Source organism: Dysidea avara, chromosome 12, assembly GCF_963678975.1.
Source record: "Dysidea avara chromosome 12, odDysAvar1.4, whole genome shotgun sequence".
NCBI classification, from domain to species: domain Eukaryota; kingdom Metazoa; phylum Porifera; class Demospongiae; order Dictyoceratida; family Dysideidae; genus Dysidea; species Dysidea avara.
Genome location: NC_089283.1, coordinates 24,672,816 through 24,694,895, shown reverse-complemented (window position 1 = coordinate 24,694,895; position 22,080 = coordinate 24,672,816). Strand labels below are relative to the sequence as shown.

Genomic DNA, 22,080 nt, shown 5'->3' with positions numbered 1-22,080 from the left:
ATCGGCTCATAAGTTCAGAGTTTAATAACCACAAAATTAAAGTAGTTGATTTCACGAAACTTGGCATGCTAGGCTACAACATTACAGGCTATCATAAGAACCCTTTAAACGTAGACTACATGGTTCACAAGCGGAGTTCTCCACCACCCTAAAATAGCTAATTAAGCACGTGGGCTAATTTTAATTGTGACAAATGGGCATTGTACGGCTTCACATAATTACTTCTGTGCCACCTTAATTAAAAAGTAGTAAAACAAGAGATGAATGATAGTGTTACAGCATAGCTCAGTGGGAAGTCCCTACTTTGGCATTGAACAAAATAATAATAGCTAATGTGCCAAAGTAGGGACTTCCCCACTGAGCTATGCTGTAATACCATCATTCATCTCTTGTTTCACTACTTTTTGTTGCATGGATCCCTACTTCATTTTTAAATTAACAAATTTTAAAATTACTAGTTTGTTAGTTTTTTGTTGCGGCACAACTAGATACAACGTAACTTATATTAGTCCACTTGTATTTTCCACATCTCTAAGTATGGAGAAGGCAGATACCATCACTTATAAACATCTTGCCCATTTGCTCAGTGAAAAGTGGAATTCCCCATATTCTGTGGTTATGGGCTGGTTTTGCTGTAGTTAGGGGTTCTCCTTGCTGCGCTCTTCAATAATGTGTATCAGGAGATGGTGTTCTAGATCCTGAGTGCCTCCAGCTGTGTTGCTGAGGGGCACCTGTCTCCTTTAGAATAATAATGTAATATACTGAATTTATATTGTGCTTGCTTCCTTTTCTCATAAAAAATAGCTATGTCTACCAGACCTTGTAACTGTTCTATCATACATGACTGTTGTATTAGAGTGACTGTTGTATTAGAGTATATCTCGAGTAAGCCAAGGGGTGTGCAGCTAGCTACACCAATAAGGAATGAGGTAATCTTGTTTATTATTAAGTAAATAGCTAGATTGTTAAGAGGTGGGATCTCCGTACTCTATCACTATTAGTCCACCTAGATCTTTATTTTATGGGCGTGGTCGCAAACTTACCGCGAATGGGATCCCAATCGTGAAGTTGCAGATATCTAGCAAGTCTACCGCTTATATATATAGTAGCGCTGGGACTGAAGCACTTCTGAAATCCAGCTCTGAAATAATTCTGTGGTGTCTAAATATGCTGCTGAAAGAAAGTGTCGATACGGAAAATTAATGCCTCAATATGGTTTCGTTGGATGACAAAGAAGACAAGCAGCTTCATTGAAGATAAAAGAAAAGACAAGGCGCAGAGGGCTGGCCTACACTCGTCGGAACCCCAAAAGGCACATCCTACTGTGAGTTTGTTATTGTGGCGTAAAATGGTGACCGTGCGCTGCTTCGTTTGGCCTCTAGCCTTGCGGCTGTTGTCAGTGAGGCAGTGAGGCAGTCAGTGAGACTAAAATTCGAGTTTTGGCAATTATTTAAACTAGCATTGGTACCTGCCCTACATGCAGGACAATCTCCACATTAGAGGTTTCCTTATGCCATCCTGCTGCAAAACACTAAAGTTTGTTTGTGGTTTTGACAGGAATGTAGTTCAATTATTCAGTGCATCTTCCCTACCAGTGACTTCAACATGCTGTAAAGAACAAACAAAACTTTCACTGCTTTACATGCAGGATAACTAATGCAACAATAATTAATATATTGGGAACCAAGCATAAATATTAGTGTACTATATTTGCTGTGTAGTATGCATGTCGATAGTGCTTTAAAGTACATGATCCTTATGCAGTACATATAATGAAATGTACCACTCTGCGTGGGCAGTTCAAAGGCACCGCCAGTGCCATAATTTGTATATTGCACTGCTGCAGACCGCAGCGAGTGCATTATAACTTATAACGCACTGGTTGCGGTTTTTTAGACCACAACGAGTGCATTATAAGTTATAATGCACCGACCGCAGTGCAATATACAGATATTGCACTGGCTGCGGTTTTGTGCAGCATAGCACAAGTGCCGGTGGCGAAGACCACTACGACACCTCACCTAATAGGTGGAAAGACACTTCACAGATCACTCGAATTCTTTTATAGCCTGACATGTAAAGGTCGATTGTGGGCCATAACGTCACCAATACGTGTAATGTTTACAAGCAGCCAATGGCGATCGAAAAAGCCAACACTGCTGGCCACAACTCTAGTCTACATTATATATAAATGTACTTATACACCTTACTAGTCTGGTGCCATCTTAGCCCAGATTAAACTGTAGTCCACTTCGACAATGACTCAATAAAACAAATATATTCTAGATAATACTAACCTTTACGTTCGATTGTGGTAACCAGTTTTGTCATGCCACCAGATTCGAGTTTAGCCAGTGTGAATAGTAAGAATTAGACTAGTATCGTTTAGTAGTTAGGATTTGTTTACTTAAAACGTCTATTTAGCTACTTTTTTTCGCTCGAGAGAGTCACTATGGCGATTAGTCTGGCGCTTAGTCTATATGGCGATTGAGTGATCACACTGGCATGCTGAGCACTACATGATGAGAGTCGAACAGCGAATGCAGGTTAGTGATATAATCCATAGCGTACTAGCTTTCAATATCTCAGGTGGCTGCAGTACTGCAGGGGGAACGTCATCGCAACGTCCGGCTTGGTTACCCACAATCGATGTTAGAAACCTGGCCTTTATAAGTGTTACAGCTGTCTTGTGAGACTCTCCCCACCTATTAGGTGAGTGGTACATAACAGTTATACAACGTGCACTTGTGCTCTGCCTGTATAAACGCACTTGCCTTCGGGACTAACGGCCCTCAGGGCTCGTGCGTTTATATCAGGCAGAGCACTCGTGGCCGTTGTATAACTATATAATAATGAGCATGCAAGGCTAATTAGTTAAACTGTATGGAGCTAAGGGAATGTACAGGTAGTGTACACATGGTACAGTTTCAGTTTCTACATGATGTTTACTTTACTGACTGTCACAAAGAGAAATGAACTTGGGCATAATTTAAAGCCATCTGATGTTGCAGTGGCACATATACCTCTTGCCATACAAAAACCCACAGTGTAATTGACCACTAAGATAATGTATGGTCCTATAGAGTAAAGCATGTAAGCAGGATTATAGTGAAACAGTTGTGTCAGGTCAGATGCAGTTCCTCAGTGTAAACTACGGTATCTGCATAGTTCCAGCATTATCATTTATCAGATGCACAGTAGTATCTGTCCAATCATGCAAGCTGCCTATTTACTACAGCAGTAATGAGGTAAATCTGAACAAACAGTTTTGCATGTCAGTACACATCTATGTGCTTAAAAGAAAGATGTAGCTAGATATTCTGGATACTGGTGAAAGAAGCTTTTATCTATTCTAGTACAGCACACTGGAGCAACACAATGGAGCAACACACAGATGAACAAATATACTGGCAAATCACCTGCCCTATCCCAAAAGAGTGCTATAAGAGTCCCTATGATGTGAGGCAGTTAAGTGCCAGTGTTGAAAAACTGAGCATAAGAGTTGTAGATGAAGACTTGCATGGAACAGATAGAACAAAAAAGTGCATCAAAAAGGTCCCAAAAGTGAACAAAAAAGGTCATGACCTAGGCGGAGATTGAACCCAGGTTGGTTATATTAAGAGAGGTGCACAAATCGCCACAGTTGTTTATTTGTGGTTTTGACAGGAATGTAGCTCAACTTTTCAGTGTCCTTCCCTACACCAGTGCCTTCATTGCCCTATGAAGAGCGAACAAAAGCACGTATTGATTTGCTACAACAACACTCGAGTTGCCAGATGATGGGCGTTTAATTTCGCTAAAGTCTCGCATCGATATGTGCTTTGCATGCCAAGATATGATGAGCTAAAAGTCGTGTTTTAAAGAAGTGTGCACAAAAAGGTACTGAGTAGAAAGAAAGAAAAATATGCCAGCACTTGGATTTGAACCCACGACCTCTTACCCACTAGTCAGGCGTTCTACCACTTGAACAGTATGTACTGTGGTTTTCAAAGGAATGTTGCTCAAGTTTTCTCTACACCTTCTATGCGCTGTAGAGAACGAAAGGAAGCATGCGTGAACTCTTGATAACAATCTTAGAGTAGCCGGATGATGAGTGCTTCATTATCAGCACAGATTGTGTCGATTCGTGCTAAGTTTGGTGAGTAAGTGGCATGACGGACGGACAAACGGACAGATGGACAGCTTTTTAGCTTTATATATATAGATTCTATATCCGGCCACCTGTAAGTGTTTTGATACATTTAATGCTGTGTTATGTATTATTCCGTAAAGATGATTTTCATTGCGTAAAATGTCTCTAGGATGATTTTTAAAGGCAGAATTTTGGGAGGCGCACGAAATTTTCACTGCGATCCCTACTTAAACAGTACTACCGTACCATTTGATATTGAGTAATAAAGTGCCTGCAGTTTATATTCTTTTTCTGCATTTGTTGCTGTACACATCAATTTCTTACTGTCCAACCTGTTTAGCACTATAGCAACACTAATGCATTTAACAAAACTTATTAATAGGGGAGTTTAGTATAAGCGTCTAGGAATGCAATTAGCGTTAATTGATTTCCCTTTCGTTTCGTGGTTGCCTGCTGTTAATAGGATAAAGGGTTATCGAGTTATGGAGCCGTAAAGTTAAAGATTTTACAATACAACGCTTTCCAAGGCTGATACTTCTGAGTTTCTACTGGAAAACCACTCAGAACTGATTGGCAAAGCTTGGTAATAGATAATTTCATTGATTCCATGGATTATGAGCGCTACAATCGACCAGACGGGCCGACAAGCAAACATGAAGTTTAGCGTGCTTGTAAACACTATCCAGGTGATCCTAATGCTTGTTCTTGTGTTGTTCTTCAATCAAAACATAGAAACAAGCATCTGCTTGCTTTCCTCGAAATCAGAACACTTTTTCGCCAGGCGTTTTCAACTTCAGAAGCTTGTAACTAGCTAACCACATACCCTATGACGAGCAGACAACCACCAAAACGCGTAGAAATCAATGTAGTTTCAGGAGCTGTTTACAAGACTAGTGTATCTCCTTTTGTTTCCGGATAACAAAGGTTTTAGTGTCCGTGGTCATCTGTTTCCCAATGGTTTCTGTACATTTTTATGGCTAACCACAGCATCCAGTGGTTGCACAACAGCAATTAACAGACCAATTAAAATATTTCCGCTTATGCTAAACTCCTCTATTGAGGTATTCAAGTGATAAAACGTAGTGAAACAGGAGAAGTGATGGTGCTATAACACAGTTATGAGTGCAGTAGTACCATATAGTGGATTTTTCTCGCAGACAAATTTACTTGCGAAATAAAAACATGCAACACTTAATCTCATGAGGTGACCAATTCGTGACATTAAATTCCTCACGTGAATTTATTACTCGTTGTAATAAGTGTTCGCATACGAGACGGAAAGCAGTGAAATTTGTTTTGTTTGCGGTGTGCCTTGTATCTATGCTTGTATCCACGATGAATTGATGCAGGCACCTGAAGTTTGCCAGGAAACGGGTAGGGCAGCATGTTCAGTGATATTTAGTGAAGAAACACGTGTTGAGTAGGGGAACGAGCCATTACCAAACAATCAGCAAGCTGTTATGTACATAAACAAGCACCTGATTTGTTGTTGAATGTTCCAACAGGACAGTTTTACAGGTGCTAAATACCTCGCGATAAGAAAAACTCCACGTGATAAAATGTCACGAATTTTAATGTTGCAAAGTGCCCAAAACGCAAGATTAAAGTCCTCGCGATAAAAACCTGCTATACAGTATGTGGTAAAATCCTACTTGGCATGTTAGAATATCATGCATGGTTGTTGTATTAGGATGACTGCTTTATTAGAGTATTTCGAACTTACTGCTTTAGTGAACCCAATAGATCATGAAGGGGCATAGCCATCATGCTTTGTTTTCTGCCGTGAAACCAATCTTTATAATCTAGATAACTAAGAGGCATCGTTGTCTTGTACTGTTTTCTAAATAGTATGGTAACCAATCATTATAATTGATGTGACTGTGCTTTCAAGCAATGTACAAAAAAACAGCAGGTTTTGCTCAGCCAATCATATATTGCAATATTAAAAGAACTGAATAACAAGTCTCAAAAACTATCCTAATACAGCCAAGCTGTGAATAAGTTGACAGTGTACCAGGTGCTTCTTATTAGTGTCCAATACTTTCATTTCAATTCTAAATATTTTGTACAAAATTTATTTATGCCAATGTTGCAAATTTGTCCAGATAATCCTGCATGCGCAGTCCTTTTGTTGAACCTAGGGAGATAAGGACTTAAGAATTTATGCAAGTAAAGTTGCGACCTGGGGATGATTGCCCACAGTAGCTAGTTCTACAGTTCAACCTGAACGTGTGAGACTACTTTACATAGTGATGCGCAATATACCTGAAAGAACATATCTTTATCTAACAGCTGTGTACAACACAGGATATAGTACATATTCTAAAAGAGCCCTAAGTGATATTAAATGCATGGACTGCTATTAAATTTCATAGCTAAGTACCAGCCTCACATCCATTGCACTATTAAAAAGAGTCCAGGAAAGCGGTAAGCAACCCAGCTACATTGTTGTAGTGCACAAATAAAGACTTTCATAAAGTGCGTGGGCAGACAATAATTTTCCATTATTTAGTACCCCCACTGAGCTGTTATATACCTGAGAAGAATCTGGTAAAGAACCAAGTTAATCGGCTAAATTGCACAAAACCACATTCCATGATAAAATATCGATATACGTGCATGGTATCCAGGGGCATGCCAAGAGGGGGGGGGGTTCCAGGGATTTTCAGGAGACCCTACTAAAATGTCAGTAGCAAGCATAGCCCAGGCCATAGTGCTGCTGTTGATTTGTTTACAAAGAACAAATAGCACAAGTATAGCTACATCAATGTACACTATTATAGTGGCAGATCCATGCAGAATGAGGGGGCACAGCCCCTCCCCCAAAAATGGCTATGCAAGATTGATATACTCTAATACAGTAGTCAGTGAAATACTCTAATAGAACAGTCACCACATGTAACACTTAAACTCCTCTACTGTTGTATATCATCTGCAGCAATGTCCCATTAGCTTGCTAGGATTATATATATATATATATATATATATTGCAAATAAAATGTACATGGCCCTTTGTATGTAATTCTATGATACATATAAGGTATGTGCGTGTGTGCGTACGTGCATGATCAGGAGATCAGGCAAATAACTATGTAGGTCAGTTTTAGTGGCTAAAATTGAGACCATATATGTATATTAATATATTATGTAGCAGTGACAACTTGTAAAATTATATTGTCATCAGTATCTGGGGGCAGCACCCACAGACCCTGCATCTACATTCCAGTGGAAACCCCCTTTGAACAATCCTAGGTATACCTCTGGTATCTGTATCACGATACAGCCATAGTAGCTATCAATATATATCACACATCACTAATTTTACAGCAAACCTGGAACTTACAAAAATTGACTACACAAAACACTAGAGCTACTCTTCACTTTGTACGTGTACAAGAGACATACTCCTTCAACTGATAGGTATATGCTATTTCTGTTAGCCTACAAGATCTACAAAGTAGTTTTTCAGTTATTAAAATGAAGAGCCCATTACACAGCAACATATAATATTATTCGTATTTTGAACCATAAAATAACCACACCTTTGAACAACTGATTGAAAATTTAGCTTATATAGCCACACAATTTCCCAAAATGATTACAGGGAACCAGGAATCTTTTCTCAGTAAAACTACCCTTTCAAGCACACCATTAGGCCCCTATTTGGTGATTATTAGTTTCTCATCCACCGCCCGCATCCCTCTTAAGCTACCGCATGGTAAGCCATTATTTACTCTGCGCATGCTCAGAAGAACACGTGATACCAAACTGTTATAATTTTTGTTGATGAACGCTACAATGCACTATATACCACCAGGATAGCTGTTGTTTTTCTTAGCAAATTGCTGCAGTGCCAGTTGCAATCGTGCTCTATCGACTTCATCAAAGCAGGCTTTCAGTTGACTGTCGAAAAACAGTTGGCGATCACGAAAATTAGAATCAGCTGGTGAAGGAAATGTTTGTAGTAAGAAAGAAAGACAATTTGGACAAGGTCTGTACATCAGTGTGTTAATATTATAAAATAATGGCATAATGGTAATACCCTCCCACCCGCATCATAATAATTAGAAAGGCTGGATGAGAAACTAATAATCACCGAATAGGGGCCTTACTAAGTGCTTTAACTGCTCCATTACAGTAGCTAAATTGATCTTTTACACACTTCAGGGAAATAATCAATTATGAACATGTATATACACACACACTCTCAATACCATTACTAGATGAAGACTGTGGCGCAGCTGTGGGTGTCTTCACAACCTTCTTATCTCCTGCGCTGTCATCACTACTGCTATTGTCTTCAGAGCTCGAGCCAGAGTCGTTCAAGTCACCACTTTCTAATGAGAAATGGATTGAAGCCATGCAGGCAGACTATAAGGCGGTACTGACCTCCAGAGTCTGCATTGGTGGGGCTGAAATCTTCATCAACACTCTCTTCACTATCTGAATCCATACCAAACTTCTCCATTAGCTTTCCCACGTCCACATCTTGGGCGGGAATAATTTGTCTCGCCCGCCTACTCTTTAAACCTGCAGGAAAATCCATACACTTTAAGTGCACGTCCACTATCAGGCTGTTTAATAAGCTAAATGTGGTTGTGCATTAATATAATAGAATACAACCGAGCGGTATCCCTTGACCCCGGTAACTTATTCCTTACTCATGTTGGTAGAGTATATTTCTTGGTTGATATTACCGGAAAGCCACTATGAGTAACGTGACAACGGTTAGCTCGCTAATCTCGCGGGAAAGAAGTCGAGGTGAGTGCTCGTATATATTAGAATACACCTGAAGTAGAAGCAGATTCTGTGATTTGTGATACGCATTTTATTCATCTCCCATTGCACTAATTTTATGTAGTGTACACCCCAGCAACATGTTTTAAATTCTTAAATAATCAACTAACTACTAGAGGTTAGAGATTTTTGCGGCGTTTCGAAAACTAGAAAGTTTCCCAATACATGAATAAGCTTGAGATATTGTGAGACTTCAACCTGTAAAAACTGGGATATCCTAAAAACTGACATCTAAGGTTAAACTGAGCAAGACCTGCTTACTTCAGCTGTCTGGCTTATCTGCTATTCTCATCGATTGAGATTGGCCGCCAATGCAAGGGGTTGCCAACCTTCCTGCAAAATGCTGAAATTGTGTACAAGAGTCCCAATGTTTACGTGTTTCAAAAATATTTCAAATACAATATTTTTTATAAGTTTTACTTGTGCATGAATGGACAAGGGATATCACAGAAGCCTCAACAGGAGCAAAAGTGACCTTTGCACAGAAACATCTGGCAGTCAAATATCACAAATGGTTATCATAGCCATCTTTATTCGCCTCAGCAAGTCAATAATTCAAATGGAAACGAAAATATCCGACTTCTAGATAAGTCAGGATTTCTATATATTTCTAATTGGATTTCTCACTGCTTGCATTGCTATCTCCTGCTCATACAGGATTTTTAATTATAGAGCCTCCCCGGATGTGAATGTCAAAAGTAACATCTCCAATTTTTAAAAGGATAGCACATATAGGTTATGAGATATGACATTTTTAAAGTTTGCAGTTTTCCCATACATTATCTGGGGGGGAACAGTTGCCGGCCCTCTGGGAAATCACATGGATAATGTATAGGAAAACCACAAATTTCAAAATGTCTTATCTTATATGTGATCTATATACTCTATCATTTTAAAATTTGGAGAGGTTAATTGTGAGATTCACATCGATGTTAAATTGAGAAATGACATTAATTGAATTTGTTATTTTCCCACACATTATTTATGTGATTGCCCAGAAGGAACAACTGTTGCCCCCTCTCATAGACAATGTATGGAAAAACGACAAACTTTAAAATGTTATATCTCATGACCTATATATGCTATCCTTTTTAAGATGTTACTATAGACATTTACTTCTACAAATATTGTAAAATTCAGGTTGCTAGGGGCAACTTTTGTTATTATGAAATTCATCCATTGTAATGCCTGGGAGTTGAGATGGCAGTTAAGGGCGTATCATAGGAAAGTGCAGAGTTAATAGTCCAGTCCTTGAGGTAGCAAGGCCAACAACACACATGATTTAAGAACCATTAAATATTTCACACCTATCTGTTATCACAAGGTGTGTATAAACAAAATGTGTGCGGGCACATTTGTCAACATTCAATGTTTTCAGTTTCCGAGGATGACTACAACCAACTTGTGGTAACTGTTTACTGGTAGTAATTTACATCATTAATGGTGAATAATTTTTTGTAGTTATGTTAGGGTGTGTGTATGTCCTTATACTTGTACATGTATATAATAGCAAAACAATAAATTGAAGAATCAAAATTAAATTAAACCACAAGCTTAATGGGTGTCATGTAGGCATTGTGACACAGACAATTCAGGCTTGGGGCGAAGTGCACTGGTACTTGTACTTAATACTTTTTGTACAACTGTAATGTACTTGTACTTATACTTAAGTCCTAACATAGATAATATACCCCCTGGATTGGAAACTACTAGTAAGCGCCACTGGTTACAGGCTGGTTTTACGCCCCTTTCTCTGAGGGAAACAAGACTCACCACTGATAAAGGGTTCTTTCTCAAGATGTTTTGGAGGCCAACAGCAAGTTTCAAGGTAACATGGCTCTTTATTGTGCGAACAGTAGAAGCGAAACTGAACACGAGATCAGATGGTTTGGACATATTCAAGGAAAACACCAAAACCCTGTATGCCCTTCACACTCAGACCATACTATGGAGCATTATTTGATGACTTCGTAGTATAAATTGTGTAGCGATACTGTTTAGAATTACAGAGAGAATGTGCTTCCAGTTTTGCCAAAAAATACCATCCCAAAAGTTATGGGAAGGCGTATTATTTAGCCTAAACCATTCTTTATAGCATAGTTAACCTTGTGATACTTTCTTTTTCCACCTACAGAGCTTAGTTTAGCCAAGAATGTGCTTCCAACAAAGCATGTAGTCCGCCATTGTAAGCCTTCCGACCAACAGTGATGTGAAGTGGTCAAACTAACCAAAACAATTATCATAACAACACCACAAGTCATTCTCGTAACTAAATAAAGTCACTAATACCACTGTTGTGCTGTAATAGGATTAAATTTGTTGAGGCGCGAACCAGCCTAAGGACACTGATTCTTGTACAAAGTCTGTGGGTGCATGGCGCAGTTTCCAATCCATGGGGGTATATTATCTATGGTCCTAAGCAATGTACTTGAAGTACAATGAAGTCCTCTCACATGTGAAATGCAGAAGTTGACATCAACTGGAATTAATGGTCAAAGCGCAATAAGGACTCGCTCATCTGAGTCCCTAGATCTGTTGAGATACTACCTACAGTTGATTCAGGTTGGTTGACCAAGAAAATGAAAAATCAAATGTGTAAAAACAGTCCATACACTGTACTTGAAAGTACAGCCAATGAAAGTCAGCAGCACACAGCTAACTGTAGTCTGACAAGTTCATGTTATGTGTGTATTTGGATTTCATGGACAACCAATGTGAAATTATTGCAATATCAAGTGTTACACCACTGCATGGCAAAAAATTAATGGTGTTATTCTTTGAATACACAACTTATCATGCTAGGTTTACGCAGTTGATGTTTGTAGAAACTACACATCACAATTATGAGATTTTGAACATTAAGTAGGTAAATCATAATTTCTCTTTAAAATTGTACTTGTACGGTGAAACCTCATTAATAGGGCCACCTTGGGGACCCACAATAAGTGGTCCTATTAGTGAGGTGGCCTTATTAATGAAAACCTCATTAATCCAACCATAAACAAAGTGGCCTTATTATCAAGGTTTTCAACAAATCCAACACCTGGCTATAGTTGCTATAACAGTTATATATGTATACTACAGGTTTTCATCATAGTACACAGATAGGAATATTATTCATTATTTGAGTCATTGCTTGAGGCATAATGGCTGCTAAAAGAATGAAGCACATTGCTAAAACTATTGGCATAGCTTTTGGCAGGTACTCAAGAGCAGCAACTTTTGCTGTGTTCAGCTGGCCCCTTTATTAAGGGAATATTGTGTTAATTATACCAGTTTGGTCCTGCAGATCAAAAGTACTTGCAGCATTGTATTCAAGTACATACCCTTGAAAATCATATTTATACTTAAGTAAATCTCAAAAGTACTTGTACTTTACTTAAATACTTTTCAATGTACTTCGCTGCATGCCTCTTGAGGCATACTAGATTTATAATGTTAACATTATGAAAGTTGGTGTTTCAGTTGAGGTCTTGATGGGACCAAAATTTTACCAGTTTACTGTTTATTAGAGTTTGACCAGTAAGTTTGCAATTTAATTGTACATTATACTTCAGTCATGTGTTGTAGCTTAGTGTCTCCGTTTATATTGTTGTTGTTTCTTGTTCATTTCAGCTGCTAATGAGGTTAGTAATTTACTAGGAACTGACAGACGGAGAGTAGAGACGGCCATGAACAACAGTCTCATGTTCCTGGTGCAGCAACCACCACTGAGGCAGTTTGGAGTGGGTGTAGGGGCTGGCTGGTTGTCAGGATATGTGTTCGTTCAAGTCAGTCGACTGGCAGCCATTTTGGGTGGCTGTACTGCCTTAGCATTATGGGTAAGTATTTGGTCTTGTACGTTATGACAAGCAACTTGGAACCCCGTTGTAGGTCTTAACAAGATAAGATATGGATCTTTTTTGGAATGTTGTCTGTTGTTTTCTGTCCTAGCTAGCTACTGTAAAAAACTCTTAACTATCAGTGACCCTTATACATTCATGCAGGCTGCCCATTCAGCTGGTGTTGTGGAGTTGAATTGGGAGAGAATGCGAAGCATCACAGATAGTCAAACAGTTCACCAAGTCCAAGAATATGCTGAACAAAGTCTACAAGAACATCACCATCTGGTGAACAGAGTAAGTATTAACCATGCTGCCAGACCACATTTTTCCCCAAGTGTGGCTCCTTAGGTAGTTACCTAGACTACAAGTTGTGTGTGGATCAAGTCACCAGTTGGTCTGGGATTATTTTCTGAGCGAGTTTTAGTAAGACGTTTCTGACTCCCTGCTACAAAGGCTTTTATTGTAGATCTTTACTGGGATGGTGTCTAATGTGAGGGTGGGATGCACACAAAGAAAGAGTGGTCTGGCAAAAACAGACTATTAATCACCCGGTATGCTTTGTGCTGTTCTTCCTTTCATCCACAGGTTCTAGTATTCTGTAAGACTCACGTATTTATTACAAGTGGGTTTGCCACTGGAGTACTGCTAGCTGTGATGTGGTGAAGAAAGAAATGAGGTGATGTATTATTGACTGCAAAACTGTTCCATCATTAACGTGCACATGTCCATTAATTGCAGATACTCATCACCGCCATCAATCAACCTCTTGTCCACAAGCTGTAACAAAAATAAAACCCACAATCACATCTCATGTTGCCATTATTTTTACGTGTATAATCATCGTATGTATGTTTGTACTTACGGCTAGTCGTTCTGCCACCTCTGATTTTTGTTGATCGTTGATTCCTGCCTGATTTACAAGGTGGTCAAACACTTGGGTGATTATCTGTGAAGCTGAATAGCCATCAGCCAGGATATCCTGAGCACACACATACCACAACTGAACTTGACAAATGCTGTGACTGCTAACCTGTACTGTGGAATCTAATGATTCATATGAGTTACTGAAACAAGCTTTAAACAGACCCTGGATCTTTTCATCCGGCAAGACCTGTATCGATTTATACATAGTCAGGAGTGAATAAGAGCTACAACCTTATAACATTTGTGTGCTTGAAACACTTACTCCAGCCAAGTTGTAAAAATCCTCCTTGGTGATCTCTTCATCAGACTTGAGCTGGCTAGCACTTTGCAATAGTGTGATGGCCCTACGTAGATCACCTTCAGAAACTCTGAGCAGGACACCCATTGCCTGTAATATGATGGTGTACACAGTGACAGGCAAACCCAACACTACTCACCTCTGTATGACAAGTCAATTTTTCTTGCTCACTAATGTACTGCAGCCGTCTTTCAACTACCTCAGAAGTTAAGGGCTTGAACCGAAACTTTGAACATCGAGACGTCAACGGTTCAATAATTCTATAAATATGGCAGTAGCAGCCTTAACACATAATACATACATACTGTGTGCACAAAAACTAGTTATGTCGGCATCACTACACATCATCACATAACAGGTCATATCTCTGTACTGGAAAGAAACATCTACAATATATAGTAAGTATTACAGCAACCTTTGTATGATTACAGAAAGACATAACTCTTGAAAGTTTCACATGAAAGAAAGTGAATTTAATGTGCCTACATGTCCAGTTATCATGCTTAGTCACAAACATTGACGCACCTGCTAATGTAATTACAGATCAAACAGAAACGAGTTGTCTTTGACTGTTTTTCCATTGTACGACGAAGAGCAGCCTATGGGGTACATGTAGACCTCATTATGGTATACATCAATACTGGAGGGGCCATAAAAATTATGTCAAGTTTGAAACAGAAAATCTACCCATTTTGTGGAAAACATTTCTGTACAATGTCACTGTGTAATAAGGTCACTTATCTAAACCAGTCAACTTGATAATCCCCAAATGTGTTATTTGTGTACAAAGTGACCTGTCTAATGTATCTGGTCACCAGGTTAAAAAAATTGGCTCAAACATGACCCCCTCTGCAAGTGCACTAAGAATCACCTGAGCACTAGTTGTCATAAAGTCGGCTTCATCTAGAATAACAATTTTGTATGGTGGACACAATGAACCACTAGCAAATAAAACAAACATGTGATTGATGCAAAGAAAGAAATGTCACTTACTTCTCTTTAGGCACAGCAGCAGCTGTTAGCTGGGAAAACTGCTTGACTCTTTCTCGTATGACATCAATACCTCTCTCATCTGATGCATTCAGCTCCAGTACTCTGGACCTCATTAGCTCAGCACTGCAAGGGACAAAGACTCTTTATCATCACCTCACATACTCCAGTAATCCCTGTATATTGATGCTATGTAAGGAATAACTACAGTTATCATTCGCTGTCATTTTTATCATCACAATTTGCATTTATGAAGTACTGCTTGCGCGCACAAATGGTCCCAGTGTAATAGCAGGGTTTATTGGGTGTCTTAAAGTTTGGTAAGTTTCCAGTCTAATGCCCAGTCCTCTTTTGTGGGAGTTTTTTCAACTAGACATGTACACAATCATGGTGAGCACTGCATCGATAACAGATTTCATGAATTATCCAAAATACAGATTTTTATAATCAAGAGTAAATAATTGGAAGAGACTCTTACTTACTCTTGGTATAATGAACAAATATTTAATCATTCCTGTTTTATTCTACAAGTTTTATAGTGTGATTCTGTCTCAATTTATAATTGCAGTATTGTGTACAAAAACCTTACAAGTCACAAAGTCACCAATGCTTCATATCATGAACCATTCACGATACACAAGTGGAAAGATGTGATGCAGTTCAAGTGTCTAATCTGAGCGTAGGATTATGCATTATATTTATGTTCATGAATAGTATGCAGGGTTGTCATGAAGTGAGAATATCCTGATGGGTCTGCTTACAAGAAACCCATAGCAAGCTCCCGTTAAATACGATTCATCAACATCGTGAAATGAGACATTTTTGTGACACAAGACACACACAGAAGATGCTAGCTATCTTCCAATTTTCACTAGATCTTCAGGTCACTTAGATTGTTGGATTTCTACATTGTTGTTTGTTTTCTTGTTTCAATTTCTTTAGCTTGCCGGATTTTTGGCAGAATTTAAATTTGACAATTTCAGTGCCAACCACCAAATTTAATTCCGTCAAATTTTCTGCTTACCGTATCGCCTCGAATTACGGCCGGTCTCGTATAAATTCCTGGTCCCGTTTAGTCGCCAGGGGTATACAGCATCATTACAAAAATAAACACCGGGTCTCAAATAAACATCTAGTGCACTCATTATTTTTAACAATTCCAGGTGGTGCAAGGGGCGGTGTTATAAATGATAAAGTGGAGAACGTTTTGTAGAGTTTCTTTTAAGCTTGAATTTGTGAAATATGTTGAGGGAAACATCAAGGAGAGTCCAGGAGAGTACAGCACCAAGGTATGAAGTTGACTCGTGAATGCTGATCAGGTATATAAACACCAGTCTCGTATAATCGCCGGGTCTCATTTAGTAGCTAGGGTAAAAGTTACTTGAAAGAAATAAACGCCCGGGCCGTAATTCGAGACAATACGGTATATGGTATGCTGAAAAGAAGTGGAACAAGAGAGGTTGTCTATACCTACAGGTACGCTAATAGACTATGACTGGATTTAGGGATTAAAATTTTTAATGTTCATTAGTATATCTGCAGGTATAGGCAACCTCTCTTGTTTCACTCCTTTTTGCTATTCCCTTGTTTTAAAATTCTTTTGGTCTTAAACTTTTCAACTTGTCAGTATTTTAAATAAACCTATTTCTAATAGTCGGTACAATTTTGCTCAGAACTATTAGATAAATTGTGTATGCATAAATACACAACAAAGAAAGTACTACAGACAAGTAGACATTTTCACCTTCTAAATGTGTGTAAGCTCCATAGTAACCAATATTATATAAAAGGTTTTCTGAGGGGGGCAAGTTTTCTATCAATTCATGAAAAAAATTCTCCAATGAAATTTGCAGCTCGATAAAAATGACATTCATTAAAACTAAACAGATCCCGAAGAAGCAAAAGTTTCCCCATGAAATTTTGGATGGTGACAATCTGTGAAATATTTCCCACTCAAAAAAACTGCTATACAGTACTTAATCAGGTAATTAATTTGTATGCAAATTAACATGAAATTGACAAGGAAAAAACATCCTGACCATCTGGCAGACTCCTGTAAGCGTTTAAGCGTAAATCAGATGACTGCAGGATCAGGTCCACTCATGGAGTTTTTCTCATTTCAAACATACTTAATGTGACGTCTTTAAACAGGCTGTAGGACCGGGTGTTTTATTTACTATTTTATTTTATTTATTAAGGCTTTACAGCACAAGTGCTGAAGGTCTGTAGGACACCTGGTCCTACAGCCTGCTCAAAGATTTTAGCTACTACACCTTAGCTACTTAAGGTGTGTTTGAATAGTTGGAGAAAGGAAAAAAGATCCAGTCTTACGGAACTTCAGCACTTGTGCTGTAAAGCCTTAATAACTAGAAACAGTAAACAGATAGCACATCTATTGATTTTTTCCAGTACCTCAACAAAGGGAAAAACAATAGGTTAGGCAGGCAACACACACACACGCACACCCACACATCCACCCACCCACGCACGCACGCACACACACACACACACACACACACACACACACACACACACACACAACACTTGCATCACTCACCCAAACAGATGCCTTCCAGCTGCTAAAATAGTGGATGTCTTCCCAGTCCCAGGTGGTCCATAGAACAAAAGATTTGGCAACTGTAAAAGAACAAGTCAGACATGACTTAGCTGAGATGTGAGATGAATAAGACACTATTAGACAAATAATTTATAGCCCCTTATTGATATTTCTGAGGTAAAATATATGGAACCAGAGCTGTCAAGAAGAAAACGTTTGTCCTGTTCATTCTATGAGCCTTATCCGAAATTATGTCATAACGCAAAAATGGCTAAAAGAATGGTAGAGCCATTGGAATGCTTTCTTCACAGGAACAGCTCAAAACCTTATCCCTTCCATTAGCTCTGTGTTGAAAGTACCCCCACTCTTTTTGCCGTTTTTGCAGTAATTGTGGATAAGGCTTGTTCCCACTAGTGACCTGAGAAGGCAGTCAGAATCTTGACATTAAAAACACAATAAATAATCCCAGGCATGCACTAAATGAGCTGAATACACGTTGGAAGTGCTTCTCCCTATCCCCTCCTGGGAATATAGAGGGATAGGAAATAATTACGTGGGCGATATATATGAGCTGGTTACATGGAACATTTACTCACGTCTGATCCTGTAATGGTCTTCTTCAACACAGCAACAACCTCGTCTTGTTGAACTACATCCTCTACTGATGCAGGTCGGCTGTAGCAGAAACATACGTCATAACTGTGACCATCTTGAGAGGGTAATGTATGCGTTCGTGTAAGTTTCGTTTACAGGCAGATTTTATGAACGTACTATTTCTCCACCCAGGGTATCTTCCTTTTCTCTACTGTGGTATTTTTCGTCTTCTGAGGCTTTAGGAAACTGTCCATTTTCCCGCAATTATTCTAATTAATGCATATGTAGTCTACATCTCGTGACACGATTAATATATTGATTCTTTGATAGAAACGTAATTCGGCGATTGACACAGCATGTGTCCGCTAGTTGGATCTTTTTATGCTAGCGTCACTCACTTTCACTTTCGGGGTTCAAACCTTAATAGTAAATTTATTTTTCTGGCTAATAGCCAGCGCCCGCCTGGAAAATGATATCCTATCTAAGTCAAAAAGTTAGGTTATTGCCGTCACTTATGCTGAAGACGGGGCGCAGCTTCCTTGCTGCCAAGTGTTACAAACTATAATATCATACGCGCATGGCTGAAGGTTGAGCTCCAGCCACGCCCCCTTTTAGTAAGTGCTACTTTTAGATCCTCAACTTCATGTGTATACAGCTAGGTGGATGGGTACTAACTACGGCAATGCTAAGGGGTTTAATCTGAGGTCACCATGCAAGGTGACCTTTCACTTCTGTGAGTAGACATGTGATGCGCGCGCACACACAGAGCTGTTTACTTAAGTGTAAACAACCTCCTATGTGGAGGCTCGAAGCCACAAAAATTCACTATAACAACTAACCGTAAACAACTTTTGCATGTGTGGAGCCACTTTCTTGCAAACAACAAGTAAAATAGCCGCCAAATTGCAAGAGACATAGCAAGCTAGCTACACACCAAGCAGCTGATAATTATAGAAACATAAGGTTAGTTGCAATGATGTGTGTCCAGTGAAAATTTGATAGGCAATTGGAATACTTTGAACTTGAGAATATGGCTTACTTGCAGGACGCAGATGAAGCAAATGTTGTTTTTTTGTTGTTGTTGTGCCTGCAACTTGCAGTGCAGTAAATTTCTGTGCCTGACATTTCCTTTATTATTTTGTATGTTCAGGCTAACTAGCTAACTGTTTTAGTTCCCTTGTGATGACATAAAAGCTACATTGCACCATGATTGCACAGCAATATCTGTATGTATGTAAGCTCAGCTTGTTACGGATCGGAGGACTGAATGGCTGCACGATTCTTGAAGCCCCGCCCACCGTCCCTAATGCTCTTGTACGGTGTGTCTACAATCTATATAACTATAATTGTATCTGTACAATATATCTACCATGTAGCGAGCAAGATTTTTGTTTGCTTCTCTGTGTGTAGGCGGTGCTGAAGTTGTTTACGCCGGAGCAAATCGCGATCACGCGACATGAAGATCACGTGGATTGTCGCTATATCTCTGTACTGTGCGCAGTACACTAGTGCGCAGCTTCCTAACCCATTCAACTTCGACTCACAAGTTTGCTACAACCTTGACATTGGTACTACGGAGGTGAAACTTGATGATGATGTGTTAGCCACTGACAACAGTCTTCAACTGACCAGAGGTCAAGCACGTCTCAGCCGGGACCAAGTGAGTATCCATAGATTGAGCTAGTATGTTGTTTATGTTGTTTACACATTTTTGAGTTCATATATAAGATCAAAGAGGATGTTAATGCTAAAGCTATGTGGCTAGCTGACGGCATGCTTACGGGTTTGGGTACAGTTTTTCATTAGCTTATTTCGTTTCAGATCCTTGCCCTCATTGCTATGTCTCACTGCCTAAATTTGGTGACATGCAAGTTTTCACCATTATTCCATCATCTTAATAATTATGATTACATGGAAATAATAAACTAACTTGCTCACATAGAGGAACAATGCACCTCAATGACAAGGATCTAAGATAGTGGAATAGGGAAATACTCTAATAACAGTCAGGCGCACAGAGTTGTACCACATGTACCAGCTAGTTTTCAGTATTTTTGCATCTCCTAGTGGGATAATAGCAACCCATGAAAGTTATTCAAGGTCCTGGACTCTGTGGATTCTTATATATATATAGGCATGCACTTCTTGTCTACTGGCTAATAAAACACATACAGTGAAGTTGTTAACCTGCATGGGCAGAGTACAGCATGGTCCAAAATAAATTGTAAAGTGAATTGATCAAGCCATGCTGAGCTAGGCTAAGTCTAAGCTTGACTCTTTGTAGCCACATTATAGCACACTTTAGTGATATAATCCCAGCTGTGGTCCAACAACTAAATGCTATTGTTAACTAGTACTTAGGTTCAATAACAGTTTTGCTCTAATGGCCTAACGAAATTCCTGAAAGGAGCAGTTTAAACATGGTAGCTATACACCTTGTTCTATGCTTTGCTGCTACAATCCTATTGCCAATTTATTAGGTACCTAAACAATCAAAGCTTATAATTTGTTATTCACTATTAGTCAGCATGTACACTAGCACTTGTGATAGATACAGAAGTGTGAACAAGAACCAACCCCAATTGAAAACACTGGCTAATCTTCATAGTGTGAACTGGATGTACAACTAATCATGCCAAATACAGTTTACAAACAAAACAATTATAAGTGTCAGAAACTATGGCAGTTACTCTGTGTCAGTGCAGTAATATTTTTATACACTAATAGATTATCTGTACATCACTTGTGCATTTCTGTACTATGAAAATATTGTATATTTATTTTTGTAGGCTGGTAATGATTTGTACCCTAGAGCATTCGGAGCATGTGATAATGCAGCAACAGATCCATTACAACAATGTGGAATAACTAACATCATATATCCAGATGAGGGATTAGTTTTGCCATCAACCGGTATTGTACTTGGAATGGTAGATGGTGTAACAATTCCAAACTCTTACATCTTTGATGGTACTGAGAGTGCTATGCTCCCAGTTGATGGAACTGTTGTAAATAATCTCTTAATTAACAATTCATCTTTTGTTTTCAGCATGTGGGTTCAGGTAGATACAACTACCACTTCCTATTTCTACTGCATGGGAAGAGTGCAGCGTAACTATCGTAATTACTGTATCTACTATCGAGGAAATGGAACTATAGACTTATGGTATCAGCGTCGTTATGATCCTGACACAGATGCTCGGCAGGCTGAAATACGACAAGCAATTAGAGTTGCATTTAATCCTACCAGTGTCACAGTAAATGATGGTTTGTGGCATTTTTTCAAACTTCAACTAACATATGGGCCAAGTAGTATTACAGCAGAGATGTCCCTTGATAGCATACCAATGGAACTTTTGCTCATTCGACAACGTGATGGTGATAACGTTCAAACGGTATTCTATCCTCCAACACAACAGTTTGTTGCTGTTCTACCATTCCGTCCTGATCCTGTTGATCCTGCTGCTACTGATATGGTAGCATTCATTGGAGCTCGACACAATAAACCTGGTTTTAACTTGCATGGTAAAATAGGTAGGATATTGATTTTCCCATATATAAATTCCACTCAATTGAAATGCTATACTTCGTGCAATGAATTATTATTTCTTTCCAATGAATCTATCTCTGACTTGGTTGCTATTACCACATCTTGCAATGGTGTCTATCGTCAGATAAACTTTCAAGGTCTTGCTCCAATTAGCAGCTATACATCTTTGCTAAGAGAAGTTTCTTATTCTGCAAGTGATCCAAGGGCTGGGGATAGACGATATGTTCTGCTAAATGTAAGTAGCTATATATGTATTTTTAATGTGCAGGAACATTTATGTGTGCATGTATTTTTGCTTTGTATTTTAAAACTATTTTACCAGGTTATATATGTATATGAATGTTTCACTGTGATCTGCAAGTGCTTAGGTGATAAATAGATTTCCTATCAGTCAAACTATATGAAGCCACTTCC

At 38.9% G+C, this 22,080-nt stretch overlaps 4 protein-coding genes across 5 annotated transcripts in view; 2 read left to right on the top strand and 2 right to left on the bottom strand.

The window, feature by feature from the left end:
• LOC136240460 (PHD finger protein 14-like) overlaps nucleotides 1–9,332 on the bottom strand; it is a 52,226-nt gene extending 42,894 nt beyond the window's left edge. The window contains exons 1-4 of the mRNA XM_066031447.1: nucleotides 9,191–9,332; nucleotides 8,794–9,127; nucleotides 8,522–8,662; nucleotides 8,347–8,469 (exon numbers count right to left, since the gene is read on the bottom strand). Of these exons, the coding sequence (XP_065887519.1) occupies nucleotides 8,347–8,469; nucleotides 8,522–8,662; nucleotides 8,794–8,797 (268 nt within the window). The 5' untranslated portion in view covers nucleotides 8,798–9,127; nucleotides 9,191–9,332. The remainder of the gene's footprint in view (nucleotides 1–8,346; nucleotides 8,470–8,521; nucleotides 8,663–8,793; nucleotides 9,128–9,190) is intronic.
• Nucleotides 8,724–13,646, top strand: LOC136240462 (FUN14 domain-containing protein 1-like). Of its 2 annotated transcripts, XM_066031449.1 has the most exons (5): nucleotides 8,724–8,893; nucleotides 12,545–12,750; nucleotides 12,916–13,047; nucleotides 13,339–13,429; nucleotides 13,492–13,646. In XM_066031449.1, the coding sequence occupies exons 1-4, from the start codon at nucleotides 8,842–8,844 to the stop codon at nucleotides 13,414–13,416; spliced, it is 468 nt and encodes a 155-aa protein (XP_065887521.1). In that variant the 5' UTR covers nucleotides 8,724–8,841; the 3' UTR covers nucleotides 13,417–13,429; nucleotides 13,492–13,646. The 2 variants fall into 2 exon arrangements, with proteins under 2 accessions (XP_065887521.1, XP_065887522.1); XM_066031450.1 differs by lacking the exons at nucleotides 13,339–13,429; nucleotides 13,492–13,646 and adding an exon at nucleotides 13,102–13,332.
• LOC136240461 (replication factor C subunit 4-like) lies at nucleotides 13,348–18,766 on the bottom strand. Its single transcript, XM_066031448.1, has 11 exons — nucleotides 18,294–18,766; nucleotides 18,119–18,197; nucleotides 17,523–17,602; nucleotides 14,969–15,091; nucleotides 14,847–14,916; nucleotides 14,501–14,574; nucleotides 14,115–14,235; nucleotides 13,940–14,065; nucleotides 13,784–13,864; nucleotides 13,616–13,732; nucleotides 13,348–13,530 (listed from the first exon to the last, which is right to left on the bottom strand). The coding sequence occupies exons 1-11, from the start codon at nucleotides 18,368–18,370 to the stop codon at nucleotides 13,438–13,440; spliced, it is 1,041 nt and encodes a 346-aa protein (XP_065887520.1). The 5' UTR covers nucleotides 18,371–18,766; the 3' UTR covers nucleotides 13,348–13,437.
• A 184-nt stretch (nucleotides 18,767–18,950) lies between these two features.
• LOC136240459 (uncharacterized) overlaps nucleotides 18,951–22,080 on the top strand; it is a 30,697-nt gene continuing 27,567 nt past the window's right edge. The window contains exons 1-3 of the mRNA XM_066031446.1: nucleotides 18,951–19,079; nucleotides 19,527–19,776; nucleotides 20,906–21,901. Of these exons, the coding sequence (XP_065887518.1) occupies nucleotides 19,573–19,776; nucleotides 20,906–21,901 (1,200 nt within the window). The 5' untranslated portion in view covers nucleotides 18,951–19,079; nucleotides 19,527–19,572. The remainder of the gene's footprint in view (nucleotides 19,080–19,526; nucleotides 19,777–20,905; nucleotides 21,902–22,080) is intronic.

Excerpts from the sequence above, each read along its gene's own strand:
- LOC136240462 (XM_066031449.1), top strand. The coding sequence starts at position 8,842 with ATGAGTAACGTGACAACGGTTAGCTCGCTAATCTCGCGGGAAAGAAGT. Across the intron at positions 12,751-12,915 it reads GTACTGCCTTAGCATTATGG|GCTGCCCATTCAGCTGGTGT; the intron begins GTAAGTATTTGG and ends ACATTCATGCAG. Across the intron at positions 13,048-13,338 it reads ATCACCATCTGGTGAACAGA|GTTCTAGTATTCTGTAAGAC; the intron begins GTAAGTATTAAC and ends TTTCATCCACAG.
- LOC136240461 (XM_066031448.1), bottom strand. The coding sequence starts at position 18,370 with ATGGACAGTTTCCTAAAGCCTCAGAAGACGAAAAATACCACAGTAGAG. Across the intron at positions 14,575-14,846 it reads TTATGACAACTAGTGCTCAG|GCTGCTCTTCGTCGTACAAT; the intron begins GTGATTCTTAGT and ends TGTACCCCATAG. Across the intron at positions 13,733-13,783 it reads CATTAGATTCCACAGTACAG|GATATCCTGGCTGATGGCTA; the intron begins GTTAGCAGTCAC and ends GTGTGTGCTCAG.